Source organism: Lagopus leucura, unplaced genomic scaffold, assembly GCF_019238085.1.
Source record: "Lagopus leucura isolate 7727_CA_CO unplaced genomic scaffold, USGS_WTPT01 Super-Scaffold_100027, whole genome shotgun sequence".
NCBI classification, from domain to species: Eukaryota; Metazoa; Chordata; class Aves; order Galliformes; family Phasianidae; genus Lagopus; species Lagopus leucura.
Genome location: NW_024962278.1, coordinates 3,008,644 through 3,028,191, shown reverse-complemented (window position 1 = coordinate 3,028,191; position 19,548 = coordinate 3,008,644). Strand labels below are relative to the sequence as shown.

At 37.7% G+C, this 19,548-nt stretch overlaps 1 protein-coding gene across 1 annotated transcript in view; it reads left to right on the top strand.

The window, feature by feature from the left end:
• Positions 1-19,548, top strand: part of TENM2 (teneurin transmembrane protein 2) — a 614,809-nt gene that overhangs the window by 401,607 nt on the left and 193,654 nt on the right. The window contains exon 5 of the mRNA XM_042880629.1: positions 433-642. Coding sequence (XP_042736563.1) covers positions 433-642 — 210 coding nt within the window. The remainder of the gene's footprint in view (positions 1-432; positions 643-19,548) is intronic.

The window sequence follows — 19,548 nt, the reverse complement described above, 5'->3', positions numbered from 1 at the left end:
GTTTCTGTAAAAATGGTGAAAGTCAGAATGCACCATTTCAAATAGTTTTGCTGCATTTTAACATTTGTAGCTCACATGCAGCAGATCTGTCTTTGCCTCACAGACTTTGGCAGGATCACAGAGGTCATATTTTACCGTGTATAAATTATTCATGAATGATTTCTCCAATGCTCTGGTTAAACTTGCAAAAATCAGAATACTTGTTTCTCTTATTCCTTTCATCCCTACAAACAGTAACATTCTAATGGGCATTGCACAAAAAAGAAAGAAAAAAAAAAAAAGCTGCCTTCATTTGTGTGCATTTGATGGAATGGATTGATATCAAGTTATGAGAGGAAAGTTCACAGAAGCAAAGAGTAAATAAGAATTTGTTTTCCTTTTTTTTTCATTACTCTCACTGCTGATCTTTGATCCCTGTGTCCTCTTTCCCAGGTCGTCCCATTCCACCTACATCCTCGTCTAGCCTTCTCCCATCTGCTCAGCTGCCCAGTTCTCATAATCCTCCACCAGTTAGCTGCCAGATGCCATTGCTAGACAGCAATACGTCCCATCAAATCATGGACACCAATCCTGATGAGGAGTTCTCTCCTAATTCATACCTACTAAGAGCATGTTCAGGGCCACAGCAGGCATCCAGCAGTGGTAAGAAAAATTGCAAACATATGGAGTTTGTTTGTGATGTGTTTGTTCTCGTTTTATACGTTATTTTGCAAATGTGTTCTTTCATCACCTGAAAATTAAGAGCATGTGTGGAAATGAGGCAAACAGAAAATGATAGTTTTATTTCAGCAAAACTTTTTTGGAAACATACTGCATGTTTTTCTATTGTTGTTTTTTTTATAGAGATCTTTTTTAATTTAAGTGTTACAAGCAGTGTAAAATTATTACTGAAAGCTTGTCATCTAAGAAATTTAGTTTTCAAAGTATGCTTCTTGTAAAAGAGATACATACACAGCAGTCCTTTATTCTGCACAGGCTAAGCCAACACCTGGTGTAGTGATGAGGTTCTGTATCTGGAAATGTGTTCCTTCTGCTGCTGTCTGTGTGTTCTTGCTTTAGAATCTGATTCTGCACTTTCTGTGTTAATTAAAATCCTGATACTTTCAGCAAAATAATACTTGTCTTTCAGTCTTCAGTTTTAAAATATTTGCAATTCTGCTATCAGCCATATATTCTGTAGTTCTTAGGGGTTTTTTCCTTCTCTTTCTTTTTCTTCTTTTTTTCTTATTCTTTAAGCAAACGCCTTATTTAATTTTGATGTTGAAAAACTGAGAAATAAAGATCTTTTTTTTTTTTGAGAATTATAAGCAGAACAACTAGAAGCTATTATTTTTTACTTAATTTTAAAGGCCCTTACTGATCTGCTCAAGGTCTCTCTTACCTGTAAAAGTATAAAAGTACAAATCTGAACGGTGTAGGAGGCACCACATAGCTTGGAACTTTTTGCCTCTGTGGATACATAAAGCAGATTTAAATTATGCCCTGTAAATATTGGCGGTGAACAGTGGCAATATGAGAAAAGATTGAGAGTGGATAAGAGATAGAATATTTCCCTAAGTATTGAGCAGGTTTCTCATGGAGCCTGTGCAGTCTCTGTCCTTGGATATTTGGAAGAACGAGTCGGTTAAAATCCTGGGCAGTCTGATCTCAGAGCTGTCCTGCCTTGGCATGAGTTTGGCCTACAGGCATCCTGTAGTAACTCCCAACTTGAACTTCCTTCAGCTCTGTAATCCTTCTGCTAAGTAAGATATTTTTAAATATCACCAGCTATAACTATTATTATATACATTAAAAGGAATTATAATTCAGATATTGAACATGTTTCCTTCCTCGGTCTTGATGTCTGAGGGTGTAAAAATGTGAAAGCAGTATTTTTGCTTGTTTTTATTTTAGAGATATTTGGGCTGATCTCAAGAGATGCAAGTCCCAAAATCTCCAATTACAAAAACTTGGAAACTATAGAAATTACGTAGAAATATAGAAAAATGTGGACATATAGGTAAAATATATTCTGCTTTTAAGTCAGTGTAGAAAACTGAAAAAGCTCAGTACTGGCTTAGAAACCGTCAAGAGTCCTTTGAAGGATTCAGCCATTTGTGAGTAATTGTGATCTGTTTGATGAAATAGTTTGCATTTTGCTCTCTGTGAAATCTGCCATGATCACAGGTATTTGTTGTTACTAACATTGTGAGTTGTTCGAAAGACAGTCTGTGGGGACTGTGAGGAAATACCAGAATGGCGTTGTGAAACCAAGTAGTAGAGCAGTAAAATAGCAGAAGAAATTCAGAGCAGAGCAAAGTGATGCTTGTGGAGAATGCAATGCTTGTTCACCAGTTGGTGATGGGCCACCGTGAGTATGGAGTGAGCTCTCGGGGATGTGTCATCTTGGAGCTCAGGAATGGATGAATTTGAGTGATGAGCAAAGGGAAGAAAAAAATAAAGCTGAAAACAGAGAATGTTGTTTGACTAAAGGATGTGATTTATCAGTTTACAAAGCTTTAAAAGGCAATGGTGAGAGAGACTGAGAGAGAGATATAGTGAGGGCTGCTTGGTGGAAGAAAATTGCAGGTTGGTGTGAGAGACTGGAGACCTGGAGAAGCCCTGAACTCTGGGTACTTGGTATTTATAGCTGCAGCTAGTGACCAAGCATGGCTTTGCTTCTGTAGTCAAATGAACCAAGCTGTAGTAAAAGAACATCTGAAAAGTTCGTGGAAGAACTCCTTGTGTTTCTTTGTGTTTTAAATGCTATTCATTGTTTCTTTTCTCACACGTTACTGTGGCTGGCACAAGGAACCTTTTCAGCATGCTCAGATATGCTTTGCTTTGTTTATGAATAGCTGAGTTGTTCATTCTCTACTTTAATATTTTTCCCCAAAATAGTCAATTTTCTTCTTTAATAAGCACTTGTAGTATATTGTGGCTTTCTTTTAGTTTTCAGGGCATAGGAAAAAAGCATAATTGATTAACATTTAGAGTATTTCATGGCACGTGCTCTTTGGATTTAGCACATCCTGTAGAAACCTATCTGTATTTGTCAGGTACTTTGTTTCCTTTCAAGAGTTTATAAGAAAATACTGCAGACAGTGACATGCAGTTCAAATTGGAAAAGTTACCTTTTTTGTCTCATTCTTCCTGTAGGATTTTCAGAGTAGCTTTTACATGTTACAGAAATGTGGACCATGGTTATGTTATTTTTGTATTTATATATTTGTCATTAATTTATATTAGGGGCTATGTAAATTTAGCAACATCCTCTAGACTTTTGGAAGATAGTAGATAAGTATTTTGTTTAAATTTGCGTTTGGGTTAAAAATAAATATTTGAAGACATGTAGATTCACAGTTTAGATTCCAAAAAATCTTAAGGCAATAATAAATGTTAGTTATCACTTTCTGGGTTCCTCCTTAAAATAATTCTATCACAGTCTTCAAAGTGCATACTGGAAAAGAAATATTTGCAGGCGACTTCTGCTGATTTCATTGTGTATGTGTTCTGTTTGGCTGATTGTGCACTTACAGTTGCTTCAATCTCTGCAATTATAGGCTAACCACTCAACAAGTTTGAGTCATCGTTAATATGAGGTGATAGTCATCCATTTGTATTGCCCTATGCCCTTTGCAATAGCCTAGCAATCTACCTAGGTGGATCTGGAAAAAAAAAGCACAGAATTCTTCAAATCTTCAATCAAATGAGCAATCTATTGTTGGTATTATGAAGGTCTTTAATCTACAATAAATCTTTGTTAGAACTCATCAGAGCTTCTAGTTTGAGAGAAATGTGATTATAGCACTCTTAAAATGACATTACATCATTGGGGTGATTGGTTTATCATTTGGAGAAGCGACATCAATCATACCTAGCATGACCACACAGCAAATGAATTCAACCTTTCTACTGCTGAACAATGACACAATAATTGCTCAAAATCAAACTTAAAATGAAATCAGAAAATGCACTTTCTTTAAATATGATGTTAACCTAATGGAATATGTTATTAAAAATCATGTTTGAGGAAATTCTGTGTAATTAAAAATATGTGAAAATGTATTCCTTTTTTCCTCTCATTAGAACCTGATTTTAGTTGCAGAATCATTTTCTATGCAGCAGATATTATGCTGCTTTTAATTGAACTCCCGTCACTTACATTCCTCTGCTTGTATTTCTTAATATAATATGCAGAACAATTATATTTGATGAAGGACAAGAGGTTTTTGAAAGCTGGTGCACCTGCTGATGATATTTTGAAAAATACAAATATTATAGAAGGTAATGAGACCTTTTACACGTGGAAAGTTAGATTTTTTTTTCCTTTTGGAAGAAGGTCAATTCCTGACACACCATTTTCTAGGATGGTTTCTTAGAGCTTACAGTAAGAATAGGTTTTTTCCTCTCTGTGTATTCATTCTACATATTTTCTTTCTAGCAACACAACTGTTCTTGTTGGAATGCCATTGTAATGGCTTCACATGCAATACGATAGAGCAGAGTTTTAAATAGTACAGAGAAAAAAAAAAAGATACAGGTTTTTGTTGCCAGCAGCTTTGCTTTCGTATTTTCACGTAGTGCTGTTAAACCACATTTTAGAATCCCAACCAAAAATATATATATTTGTTTGTTTTTAACAAAGGTATAAAACACCTCGATTTTATCTCCTCACACAGTAGCTATTGACTTATGGATCCGTAATTAGATACATTCATCATCTTCAGCCCTTGCAGCAATGGGAAAGTAGTTGCAGATGGGTTTTGGAATATTGTGGATTTGGGAAAAAGATGCATCTCTAAAACCTGAGGGTGTGCATTAGGCATTGTCACAATTTCCAGGAAGCTACTGAAGTTCAACTGGAAGGGCAGTCAATCATAGTTTTTCAGTGTGAACATGTCTTTTGGGCTTAATGAGAATACTATAAGGATTTGGCTCAGTGTAACTATTTGCCTGCAGAGTCCTTTGGATGCTACTTAGAAGACAGGGTTTGCTTTGGGTCTTTCACAAGCAGTTGCTGTCATCAAGGGGAGGGAAATGGGGAAATAAGTTGGCTGCAGTGGCTCTTGTTGTTTTGTGTTGTCTGTGAGTTAGAACTGAACTAAAATATGATCAGTCCCTTATGTTTATGACCACAGTATTTTATTATGTAAAGGACTAGTATTTATTACATTCAGTACAATTATCTAGAAGGATCTCCTGCAGTCAACCTGACAATAACTTTTTATAGGATTTTGTCATTATTGTGTAAGTTAGTTGATACAAACCATCTCTTTGCAGCACATTAAAAAAAATCTTTACTTTTCCTTTTTTTTTTCTTTCCCCTTCTCCCCCCCTGAAAGTAGTCAGAACTTTCATTAATACACAGTAATTGTTGGTCTTACTTGAGATCCTGTGCTGGAAATGCTTGAAAGTATGCTTTCTAGCTTTCTAGAGTCCAGCATCAAATAAACATGTTTCCAGCTTCTGCTGTAAAATGCAAACCCGTACAGACAAAGTCATCTCTGAAAAATAATTGAATCCCATAGAAAAAAAATGATTACTTCTTCTGATGGTTGCATATCACCCCTTACTAAATGGAGGAAGTGGTTTCTGTATCTGCTCATTTATGGGATAGAAAATAAAGTAGCAACAACAGAAATCTGGAATCCTTAGCTGAGTTTTTTTTCCTTGCAAAAGATGGACTTTGGCTTACTTAGAGACTAAATGAAAGGGTTTGGAGATCTCAGTAGGCAGCTCCTTCATCTTTCTGCCAGAAAGACATGGGTTTTAACTGTAGATAAGAAGCCTAGATGTGCGTAGCTATCCCAGCATGAAGATGTTGCTGGGTTGCTGGAAGAACTATTCCACAATTAAGTGGGCTCAGCATAGAGACCATTCACAATTCTGACAGGAGTCTCACAAAAGGGAAGCGCAAACTCTGGCACCTGGTGATGAATAGCCAACCCCCTGCAGCAGGCCAGCAGAGAGGCTGCTGTGCTGAAGTGCATCTGGGGACACCAGGCTGACCGTAAGCCAGCCGTGTGCCCACAGCAGCCTTGGCTGTGACAGGCAAGCACTGGCGGTGGGTTGGGGAGGAGATGCTTCTCTGCCTGGCCCAGCTGTGACGCAGCTGGAACTCCGGGTGGGCTGGTGACCCTTGGTAATAGAGAAGGGGTCTTAGTGCTGGGAGCCCAGAGCTGGGCCGCCAAGGTGAACGTGGGCTTGGTGCAGCTGATGCACCAGGAGAGGCTGAGGGGCTGGGACTGCTCAGCCTGCAGAAGAAAAGGCTGTGGGGGAGCTTCCCAATGGGCAGCAGTACCCCGCAGGGAGCTGGGTACTCAGCAGTGTCCACTGACACAAGGAAATGGGCACAAGCAGAAATACAGGAAATGTAGTTTAGAAATAAGAAATGGATGGTGTTTTTTTGTTTACTTGTTTATTTATTTCATCATAAAGGTAAAGAAGTACTGCCCTAAACTGCCCTAAACATCCTGGTTTTGTTCATTTCAATCTCTTGCTTGGCTTCTGAGGTCGCATGGGAAGGAACAGAAATTGAGAAGAAAGATTTCAGCCTTCTTCACCGTCACTTTTCTGTTGTAACAGCTGTATGCATTTGTGAAGTTTGGCTGGTGGCATGTCCTCCTGAAGCTGCTTTCACTAGGTATCATGTTGGGCTCTGCTGAATTATGTGTAGGGCAGCAAAAGTTAAAGTCACGTAAGTTTCCATGGAGGCAGGATTGGGCTTTTTTGTTGTTATTTCATTACACAGATTCTAATCTCTACCTCCAAAAGGTAGGCTGGAATTACATCTATGTATACAATTATATTCACATGGAAATACCATGAACATTCTTTTTTTTTTTATGACATTTTACAGCAAGTTACCAAAAAAAAGTTGCAGATTTATCACTTTAATTTCTACTTACAAAATAAGAGGAAATTATGTATGTTTGTTTCGTCATCACTATTTTGAACTCTGTGCTATAGACTGTCTTTCCCACCCAGTACCCATGGTTGTTGTGTGCTGTCCCTTAGCAAAGCTAATGTCAATAATTCTGTCCTTAGTGCTGCAGTGGATGACGAAGACCAATGAAGATTTTCTTATTACAGTAGGTGAGGTTGAACAAAAGCTGAAACCTGTTGTGTTCTCAGTGTTTACACTGTGAAGAATGGATCCTCGCTTTCAGGTTTTAAGCAGTAGTCTTCTCCTGTATGTGTTGTTTTGAACCAGAGTTTTCATTAGCCCTAATGTCCTTACATATATTTATATGTATACACATATATACGCACACATTGTTATTTTCAGTGTGTTCTAATACTTCATTTCTCTGAATCCTTAATGTCTGCTCATTTTAGTTCTGTTTCATTCCTTTAGCGCCATGTCCAAATTTGCAGCCATGGACTGGAATTAGAGGTGGAGGAATAGCACAATATGTGCTTCCGCATTGAAACTGGAGGGTGTACTTTCTCTTAAGTATCAGCTCCACGTTGCTGCAGCTATTACTGATATTATTGCTGTTGCTAATCTGCATAGCATATGTTGACGATGCCAGCAGATGTCTGAACTTCAGCCAGAACTTGATTCAGACTTGATTCTAGCTATTAGATTTTGCAGAAACACTGTATTTATTAATTTATGAATTCATAACAGACAAGCAAATCTTGAACAGAAGGTTGTAAGGTAATTTAAAAAAAAAAAAAAAAAAGAGTACTACAGAAGCAGTAGCATTGGTAATTGTTTCTAATTCTATCGTTCCTACATGCTTAGGCCCCATCATAGTGCTGAGAGCTGAAGAGATTCTTTGCTGTTTTCACTTCATTTCATGTAATGCTGGTCAATGTGTAAAACTGGCAGCCTCTATCTTGTAATAGAAGCAGCGTAGAAAAGCAGTGGCAACAGTAACTTTCCAAGGTTTGCTTTCACTGATAGCTCCCCTAATGGCTGGGGAACAGTTCAGGTACTGCAGCCAGGCAGGCCTTGGTTTTTCTCATTACCAAACCTTATGTTGTCCTGTAGAAACTAGTTTCAGGTCCCCAACTAATGTCACACATTTGAAATTTAAACACTGAGTATTCTTGTTCCATGCCATTGTGCCAAGGCCTGATGCCTTGCTTGAGAGCTGAAAGGTCCTGTTGTGTTATAATTACACATCTCCCTGTTCCTCACGGTAAGTCTGACAGTTGCTTGTGTTCAGTTGGGGCATTTTTTCCTTTATTTGTATGGAAAAACCAAACCTATAATGGTTAGCTGCTGTTAGCTGTGCTGTATTGGAAATGATCTGGCTTTATAATCATCCTGTCCTTCGATACAGTTTCAGTCTTCTGAAACTATGCTTCCTTTCTCATTGGCAATAATGTAGTTCTAACAAATTTTATGGTGGTTTCTGCAGCTGTTTAAATGGAAAGGCAACATTTAGAAATCATTTCACATTTTTAACTGTCACCTGCACAGTTGGGTGGCTGATTGAAAGTGATGAATCACGCACGTGTAAGCCATGTGTGCACATCAGACTATAAAATCCAAAACCTAACACTCAGACTGTGATTTTTTTTTTTTTTTTGAGAATTATTTGCAATATTTGTACACAAGATATTCTGTGAGTTTTTTGGTTGCTTTTTGTGTGAGTTGTCATTTTTGTTTTTGTTTTATTTTTGTTTTGGTACTAATGAAAAGTTGCATCAATCCATCCTTTTTCCTTATGAATCCAAGTATTTACTGTTAGGAGCATCTTAGAGTCAAACAGCCAGTTTTCATCTGAGTCAGTATTCCATTCATGGATTTCCTCATTTTGATGAGCTTTATGCTTTGGCTGTATGTGCTTTATTGAAATTGTGATTTTTTTCTAGCAATAAATAATTATTCCCGGTTATGGAGTTATTTGAATAGATTTACCCATTTTAATATGCTTATAAATATTAGCTTTACATAAGACAAATCTATAAATATATATCTTTCTTGGCCAGTTATTATCATCTCTAGAAACTGAATTTATCTTAATATTAAGCATGACTTAATCAGTGGGAACCAGGAATTATTATTTTTCTTGCAGAAGATGTTAAACCTTAAGTTAAAGTGTACAAAAGAGGGAGAACTCAGCACATCCCTGGAGAAAAGCTGCTCAGTGCTTATTAATTATTCTTTTTTATTATTATTATTCATTCACACCTCTCTCTTTGTCTTGCAGTTCTCACAAGCATGTCTTTTGTATCCCTTCTGCATAAAAGGAAAGAAATCTGAACTCTGTCATTGGCTCTGTTTACCTGCAGCAGCCATACTGCCCTCTGGTCGTATTTGCACTAAAAGGATTTGTAGATAGAGCTTTGGTGAAACTCTCTACTGAAAAGGCAACTCTCACCAGCACAGTGTTCTCTCCTGTTATTTCTTAATCCAATTCCTTCAATAGATTAAGCAATATTATGAAAAGGACATCTTTGCTTGCATTATTGCATCTTATTTTGTAGACCAGAATTTTGTCTTTCTCACAATCTCAACTTCAGCTGCAAACCTGTGCAGCCTCTGTTACAGTATAAATGTGAGGAGGGTGTAGTTCCTTCATTAAGCAGCTGCTCTATTTTGATTCGGATTTGCAAATGTTTTATTTTAGAGGGACCATGGTGGAGGTGCACACCATGGGGTTTATTTTGGGAGGCTGGGTAAATATTCTGAGAGTTTGATGTGGTGGGATGCCTTCAAAGGTGAGCGTTGCATTCCAGCTTGGTTCTTGTCTGTGCGGATGCCCTTAGCTTGCATCGTGCCTGTGTACAGCTGGCTTACACAACCCTAAAGGTTCAGAAACAGAAAGAGTTTGCTCAGTGTAAGTCTTGGTGTGGCCAGCTCCTTTTTATTGCACACTGAACCTACAGATGAAAGGTTATTTTTCTCAAATAAATTAATCAACGAAAGAATGTTGGCGTCTTTTATAAATGTATGTCATTTATTTTTCTGCCAGATTCTTCCACTCAAAAGCTGAAAAGCTGATGTAAGATTTGGCTACTGGCCTGAGTAAATGCTTACTTTTTCAGATGTCTCAATATCATGGCATGGGGGGAATCCCATTCCATTTTGTCAGCTCCCAAATGTTTCCACTGTTCAATCTGTGGCATTCACACATGAATGAAATTGTATTTTTATGTACCATTTGTTTGGATTTCAGGTTCTCTTCCAGTCTGTAGCAATGCTTGCATTTGCTTCCAGTTCCCTGAGCTGTTTTTATTACAGTGACCTTTTCAAGCTATGTAGGTGCTGTTTGTCATTCAGATCTCCTTTGTTCCCTACCTCACCCCACCAACAAGTTGCCTCGCATGTCACTGCTTTGCTGCTGCTCCTTCCTTTTTAATGCATTTGTGTTGGATATCACAGGGCTGTAACAGTGTGATTTTCAGTAATTGAGCTTTTCTCTCCTTTTACTGAGGTCAGGGCTAACAATTTGTGAGATAAACAGGTACTCAAACGCGAGCAGAAGCATGATGGTGTATTTATGTTACAGAGATGTATCTTACATACCTGGAATCTGAAGAGAAAAAAAAAAAAGTAAAAAAAGTAAATCTATAGAAAAGAGAATTTGTAACTTAATATGGAATTTGTGTTTTGAGAGAACTCCTTGTCCTTGGTGATCTGCTGATTTGAGAGCAGTAACTAGAACACTCTAGTGTGGTTATAGCACTCTACACATACCGAAATCCCAAAAGCCAGGAGTCCTACCCTGCACTGTGCTTTTCTCACAAATCTGCCAAAGGAGGACTTGCATTCTCTGAATTTACTGCACCCTAAATCTTCCATTGTAAGTACAATTAGAGAGTTTGGGTATTGTTTCAGTAGTACTCAGTAAGAAGACGTACAACATTGTTATTTTGAAACGGCTTTGTTGGTCTCAAAACTCCAAATCCAGGAGACAGCTGTTGGTATATGGTGGTGATGGTTCTGGGTCAGATAGGTTTTGTGATGGTAATTTAATCCTTCCTCTGAAGAACTGAGTTTAGTTTGTTGTTAACAAGTCTATGATTTTCTGTTTTATATTGTTTCCAGAGATGAAAAAGCAGAGAGCAACTATGTTGTAGTTATTTTGTCTACTTGTTATTTGAACTCATTGCTAGATGAATTTCTGTCTCCTAGCACTGCTGCATGCTTTGCCTAAGGTGTCTTTAACTTTGGGCATTTCATCCATTTGTGTGTCATTTCTCAATGAGTGAATCCAGTAAAATACAGCCAGAGCAGTGCAGGTTAGTCAAATGCTACGTGACAGAGGTAGAAGAGTAACCCATTTCTTCCAGTCTCTTTTCAGAAAATGGTACAAGTTTTCATATGACTGGAATTAGATAAATGTATAGAATAAAGAGAGAAGCCTCAACTGCTAGTTGGGTTGTTAGTTGCTAGCTAGGAATCAGTGGGAATTTTGCACAGTGAACTGCAGACTAGCTCCTCAGTTAATGCACCTTTAGTGAGGTGCGAAATGATCTGCCTAGGAAAATACAGGCTTCAAGCATTTTGTTTATCTATATTCTCACAAACATGTAGATAATTGTTTCATTACAATTCTGTCTATAATAGGGGATAACAAACATGATAAGGTGCAAAATGAGTATGCGAGTTCCTGGTTCCTGAAAGCAGAATTTACAAAGCCAAGTGAAGGGATTTGAGGGATGTTGGAGCTCAGGTCATAATGATGACTTTGAGTTATTCTATTTATATTGGGAATGAGAATTGGAACAGGAAGAAAGGGTACAAAGAAAACCAGACTGCTTTGGAGAAAAGGATGGATTTCAGGGGCTGAGTTTATGATTTGAGACTGATTTGCAGACACGATGAGTTTGTGGAGACCAGTGTGTGTGAACAGAGAGCTGATTGGTATGGCAGAGGGGCTGGGAAGGAATAGTATCTATAAACCTAATCTGAGGAAAAGTCTGCAGAGAAACCAGTGTTAAAGGGCGTACTGCCAGCAACTAAACCCAGTTCATCCACACGATTAGAGCAGCCCTTTACTCCAAGTCATTTATAGAGAATAGCTGTATAATGCCAGTCATCAGAAGTAGTCATCCAGAAACAAGGAGATGCACACAAAACTTACTTCTTCACTCATCACTTCCTCTAAATATCTTTTCCTTTCATTTTTTCTCTTTGTTGACAACTGGAAAGATTCTACATTCTCCATCCTTGAATTCCTTTGAGACCATGCCAGAAAAGTAAATGCATTAGATAACTTTGTGTCATTTTATTGCATTTTTTTTTAACAATTTCCATTAATAACCTGCTGTCACAAAGCAACTGGTAGTGATTCACAGCTCCTTAGGATGGCAGTTTTTCTCTGAGGAGGCAAAGGGATTGCTCACTGAGACCCAGAATCCCAACAGTGTAGCCAGCTCTTCTGGATGACATGAAGTTGAACTGTTCAACAAAGTTTAGTTCACTACTTGTTGCTGTTTAGCATTTAAATTTCTTTTAGACAGTGAGTGCTGGTGGAACCTCCTGGATCAACAGCCTTTGTGTTCAGTGTTTTCTTCTGAGGGTAGTACAGGATGGCTTAGAGAACAGTACTTTCTTTATATGATAGGAAAATTTGGATCAAAATCCAGTTGGTTTGATGCTTGTTCTTTCTGGATTTCTTTTGTTTGTTTTCAAGGTTTTTGGTAGTGGTTTTGTTGTCTGTTTTCATTTGGTTTGTTGTATTTTTTGTTTTTTTTTTCACTGTGATACTTAAATACATGCATTAAATACAGTGTCATCTTTCTGGGAATCTTCATCTAGAGCTGTTTTTAATAACCAATCTGTTAGGTTGAGTTGATTAACAAGCAGGTACATTGCAGCTGGTTCTTCGCAGGAAGTAAAGCCCTAGCCTGCTGATTTCTATTAAAGAGATGTACAGTAATGCCACCATTGAGTGGTTCTGCATTCAGTTTGCACAAAAAAAAATCTGTGGTTTAATTATTTTGGATTTCCAGAAAATCCTCTCAGGTTATTTTGTAAGAAAGGATCTGAAAATTTGAGAGTACTGTAGTGAAACTGTATCATTTCAGCCCCTCGTTCAAATGGTGTTATCAAATAAAAGGGAAAAAAAAAAAAAAAGCTTCAAATAGTTTTACCCACCCCTACTTTGTATTTCCCAGCACCAGATTCAGCATCTTCCTCCACCTCCAGTCTGAACACTTGTTAGGTTTCTGTTCCTATTTTAGGATAAAATTATCTTCTCCCTGCAAAGCAAGGCTGGCACTCACGTCACAAGCAGGAGTCGCTTCCCATTGCAGGCTAACCACAAGAGCAGCAGTCTGCCTTGCTGGGCAGCTGGCTTCCTATAGCCACTGCTGAGCTCTGTATGAAAGCATGGCCCTATGTATAAGTTTTGATACTTTTCCATTTTCAATTTGTGTTTTGAAATATGTTGAAGATATGAGACACTGTTAATTTCATAACGTTATGTGAAAATTGCTAAATATCCCCATGACTAAAATCCACAGCAGTGGAGAATGTGCTCGGCCATCACACAACTCATAGCACAGACCTGCCTGCTCTAATTGCTTTCATTAAAATAGAGATAACATATTTTCTCACCGTTCTTCCCAGGTATTTATTTTATTATTATTAATCTGTGTTAATAGACCGTGGTTAAAGACTCTAATGATTCCTACATGTTGCAGTCTTGTTTGTACCCTGTTCATCAAAATTCAGGTAATTAAACTGCTTTCTCACTTTTATTTTATTCTTAAATTTTGTTTGAGCCATTAACTCCTGTGTTAGTGCTGCTTTCGCACTTTTCTATATGGCAATCTGTTTTACAATTACAGCATGTAAACCAACACAGGAATGTGTGTAGCTCTATTTTCATTGCTAAGCAGTGTGGAACATTAAAATTAACTTGGGTGTTATCATCACTTACACTTTATGAGTGATCCAAGTCAGAATACTGGCTGTTATTATATGATCTTGATGCAAATCTTAGAATTTTTGCATACATTTGTATGCCATGGTTCTTTAGCTGAAAATGTTAAAAAGGATTTAAAAAAAAAAAAAAAAAAAAAAAAAACGGAAAATAATGGAATTATAAAATCATCATAATAATTTTGTGGTTACCCACTTTGAACATTATATATTTAGTCAAGCAGATGCAGCTCAAGATCCTCCAGAAGAACTGGGATCTGTGATACAAGCTTCTCTGAGTTAAGAGTTGGTGTCGTTCCTCTCGGTCAGGTGGCCTCTCCTCTCTTCGAGAAACATGGTGGATGTTGCATTGGGAATAAAATCTTCCCCATGTTTGCACTTTTTAAAATGTCTTATACTATTTTCCTAAGAAAATCTAAATAATTCTAAAAGAAATCTACTGGAAGGAGAAGTAATAGAAAGAACCAGAAAGGGCAGAGAAGCTCCAAGACCTTCCAGCAAAGCATAGAAATGGAACTTGGAAGAATTGTTTGGGTTTAGAATCAAATTTCGAGTTCCTACACCTCTCTGTTGAATCCTTTTTGTGAGATACTTGAAGTTTTATATTGATGAAAACTGAATGACTGGGAAAAAATAGTTGAATCTTCCCAAAGATGAGACAAGTAGAAGAAATATCGTGCTGTTGGTATTTGTGGTAGTGAAGTTAGCTGGCTTTGTTGAGAACTGGAAGCGTTCCAAAGAAGTGAGTGGTATTTTGGGGATGCTTAAATATCACGGGATCAGAGCAACATAAAGTTCTGCTTTTGTCATCACAGTGGATTGTTATGCCTCCCACAGGCAATATTGGGCTAATCAATTAATCAAGAATTTGCATAGGTATAAAAATATCTATTAAAGATGGCAGGAAATAAAATTTCATAACAATGTATGAACACAACGCACCTGATTTAAAAAAAATGGTTGTGTAATGAAGCAAATTCAGAAGGCAGTGGATTTGCAATTGAGCTTGGAATATTGAAGTTTCTTTTGCGAAAGTAATGGGATACACAAGTGAAATTTACTCATGCCCTGTGGATGTTCATCACTGTGCTCAAATATTGCATTACCCAGTTTGTCACACAACCAAGTGAGCATTTCATGCCCTGTGTGTGTATCCACCTAAGAATATTCCATTCCTTAATGCAACACGCTGACAGCTGCCAGTAAAATTTGCTTTGCTGTCCAATGGAAAAAAATGTTCATTATGAAGAATAGCATAATTAACATTTATGCTTACATGCTTCACTGCTCCAGTAGATTGATCCAATATACATGATACACGTGCAGCAGATAGACTAGCTGTTGAATTAGTGAATGTAAGCATCATATTTATTTCAAAGACCTTCAAAATATTACAGCTCTTGCTTTTTGTGGTGATCATCATCTCCTTAAAAGTTTTGTCTGTAATGAGATAGACAGAAATTGTAAGGGAATTGGACAAAATTATTCCGTGGAAAGCAAAAACAAAAACAAAACAATTAAGGACGTCCCACAGAATTGTTATTGTGTTAGAATGTTCTCACTGTTGAATTTCCAGCTGACAGTACGTTTGAGAAATCCTTAAACATTTTGATCTCAAATATGATGCATTTTGTAGCACTGATTTTAGATGTAGTCATTTGTTTTAAATGTATATATGTATTTCACACTGTATTTTTTTTTCTCGAGGAAAATAATTCAAACTCTGTTTTTAAACTATTAGCCCTTTGATTTATAACCTTGCCATTAAAATACTTCAGAATATTATAATACTTTGCTATGAATATTTCAGGAGACATTATTTAATACAAGCTGATATTGCTGGATATATTTGGTTTTTACCAGTATCCAGCCTGCAGTCCTGCAGAATTTATATGTGATTTTCATCTTGAAAATGCATATATACACACACATAACTACTGTGGGTCACCTTCTCCCTCCCATATATTCTCACCTTAGTGGAGTTAGCTGTAGTGATAGGAACATGTTCTGCTGCTTGGTTTGGTTGTTCTGTATTTTCGTTAAGCAGCTATTGGAGACATGACTTCAGAGGTGATGGAAATACATTTTTGCATGGAAAGTTCTATGTGCTGTAAATCAAGTCACACAAACGTAAAAAAAAAAATTGTTAGTACAAGCCAAGAACTGATGGAGAGGTGGGTGATAATTGAGTGATGGGTAGAGGCAGGATTCGAAGCATTCTTAAAGGTTATATTCTGTGCCATGTTTCTCATTTAATCACCAAATAAGTTTTCAGAGTTTCAGAGGCTCATCACAGTCAGAGTCACTGTTCAACGTGACTACGTGCTCATTGTTCAGGTTACTAAGAATAGGCTTTGCTCTTAAAACCCTTGCTCCACAATATTGAATAAGCTGAGATTGGCAATTTTCAGATTTCTGCCTGGAATGATCCCTGGAGTGGTTCTGCTTTAATCTTACATTTTAATCTGTTTTGAGGAGAACAAGAGGCCATGTAAACTGGTTTCCGGAACTTCTTCATGCTCGAAATGGTGTCACATCCAATACGTGTTCCATTGCCATCGCCTGACACAGGCTAGAAATGACACCTTAGCTTTGGTAATACAGCTTTGAGGCTCATTAGATGGTGCTGGGAAGTGTACAGATGGTGGTGTTTGGCAAGCCAGTGCTTGTGGTGGAAGTCTTCTCTGTTTAAAGTCACTGACTTAATTGTTGATTTATTTGTCACTGATTTATTGTCATTGAAATGAAAACTTAATTAAGCAAGCTTTGATTAAAATTCCATATGAAGAATGTAAGTGTTGGTAAATGATAATTATGCTCAGAATTGCTAACACATTGCAAATACTTCCTATTACCTGGCTGGCTCTTTCTGACTCCTGTGTGGTGTTTCTCATAGTGAATTTCTGTGTAGTGCTGTTCTGTCTTTAGCAGATTATGGAATGAGTGAATTACAAGTAGGTTCTGCAGAACACAGGAGCAAACGCCAAGGTTTAACAATTATATGTATTGTTTCTTGGGAAAAATCTGCTGTCGCCTTTGAGCTTTAGCATATTCACCAGTAATATACACACAATCAGGGTTGTAAATTTGGGGACTTGATGTTTCGGTTTAATGATGAGGAGGAGAGCTAAAGGCTTAAGGAGAGTCAGAGATCTTGAGTCTGCTAAGGAGGAAGATTGAGCAGAAGTAACGAAACGCAGTACAGGGCAGTGTGGGCTGAATTGGAAAAGCTGTGGAGTGCATTTGTGATGGATTCATGGTTACCCCTAAGGATTAATCAGTGTATAAAGGCCTCACGTATGCCATATACAACTCAGTGGCATTTACTTTTACAGCCAGAATTGACTCAGCCTCTGCACCAACCATAAATCTCTAGTGATGCACACATACAGGCATGCCCCAATCACAAATGCTATAAATATATGATGTGCAGCACATGCATACTCGCTACACATATGTGGACTATTTGCTAGTAAATGTTTAAAAAAAACGAAGAGGAATCAGGTAGACTTTTTTTTAAAACTAGGAAGAGTCTGGGTATCTGAAAAATTCTTCCGGACAAAAGAAAAAGGGCATTATCTGTAATTAGAAATAATAATGTGTAATTGGTTCATTTGCCATATTTCTACAGTTCTGATTTAGTTGAACAATGTGATCATTATGCCACCAATTTTCAATAGAGGTGTCACAATGAAAAATAATTGCAATATTCCACAATATTAACTGTACCCTAATTGCAAAAGTTTTGAAATATAATTACCATGAAAGCTAATGCGACAGGGAACATTAAGCATAATTAGTGTATTTTAAAAAAGGGAAAAACTGTTAGAGGCTTGTTATTGTCTCGTAAGGTAGCTTCAAATTAGCGAGATGCAGAGCACTTTCATCTAGGTTTTCTGTAATTTTCACTATTAGCACTGACTGCAATAAATTTATTTGACATAGCCCACACCTGCCAACCCCGCGGGAGAGAATTTCTAATGTGTGCAGGGCCCGGATTTCTTGCAGAGTCTGTCACATTTTCACCATTTCCTGGGAGACAACAGTGGGTAATTTTTAGGGTTTTTGATTTTTGCTGTTTTTTTTCTTTTTTAAAATCAGTCAGTCATGCTGTATTGCTGTTGTTAAACTGTTAAATTGTCTTGTTGTTAAAACAATGTTTTTCAGAAATTTTTTGCAAAAAGATGCATAAAAATGCAATCACAAAGCACTTAAACCAACATCAATTACAAATTATAACTAGGTTCTCCAAAATTATGTAGTTTGTATATTTTCTTACCAAAATGACCACATACTTTCTCACGGAGCATGAAAGTTCACAGAGTGATTATAAAATCAGTTGTCTGAAGTGTAAAACAGTGGAACGTTCCTGTGGCCATGCAGCAGGGGCTGGGCCCCGAGCTGTAAAAAGCAGTACTCGTTTTCATAAGGTCAGCGTTTCATACGAAACATCTGAGATATTTCCATGCGTGCTCTTTTGATAACATTTTGCAATTGGAAACTGATGTCTGGTTTTGCTGTCGAAAAATTACTGGAATGTATTTTGGAATAAGCTGGGTCCAAACAAATGTACAGACAGGCAATGTCAGTTTAAGTATTATAGTGGATGCAGTTTTAAGAATAATTTGTATTGTTGGGTCCTAAATCACTGAGGCCATTGAAGTTTCATTTTGTGACTGCTGGCTGTTACTGCAGGTTTCTGGTAAATTTTGTGTTGAAAGGAAATGAGGTCATACATGAGATCAGCTGGTACAACGTGTTTTCATAGAATCATCTCTTAGGGAAAAAAAGGCACCTGGTGTTCATGTTTCAGATGTGATTTACAAAATGACACATTTCGTTTTCAGTTTAACTCTGATGATTCTTAATTTATCCAATGTCTGACAACAGCAAATTTTTTTAAGGAAATTTAGCCACCGTAAGTGCTTTCACCATAATATTTTTTAGGATATACGTATGTTTTCCTTTTTCTCCTCTCTAGAAGTACAATTAGATTAAGATGACCTAGAATGTTATCTGGAGAGCTGAAGAAAACTCTTCTAATTAACGATTTATCTAAAGGCAAGGCTCTTTTGTAAATAAGATTTAGTAAAGGAAGAGCAGTGGTGACACATGCAGTTAGTTCTGCACGCTCTCCACTCTGTGTTACCATGCAGCTCCATGCTGTTCCTTCCTGCTCCTTGTGCCCAGCTGGGGGCTGTGTGCTCCCCACCCTGCATCATCTGCGGTGCTCCTGAGAAAGTGCTGACCCACGGAGGGGGTGTGATAATCAGTCTTATCCCCTGGGAAAAGCAGTGCTCATTTGAGAAGCTGAGAGCTCCCAGCACCAGGTTCCCATGTGGCTGCACAAACAGTAACCGAGAGAGGTGCAGGAGGGGGAGCAGTTTGGTATTCTTCAGCATAGATGGCCAGGGCACGCCAGCAGTGATCTGTATGTTGGAGTACATCTCCTCCTCATTGCTTACCACCAGGCTAAGACTGTGCTGCTTTTAAAAGCGTCAAGATTAGCATGTATTTCCCTTGGCTTAAGGGTGGCAGTCAGTGCCTCCTTTAGAGGATGCTCCACAGTGCAGTGCCCACAGCTGCTGCTCCTTATTCATCTTTTTGTGTGAAGTCAAAACTGATTCCTCATTGCTGGGTGCTCTGAACCAAATTTCCAAAATATGTCCTGCCTGCTGCTAGTCCTTTCTCTGGTAGAGAACTGTTTTTGATTG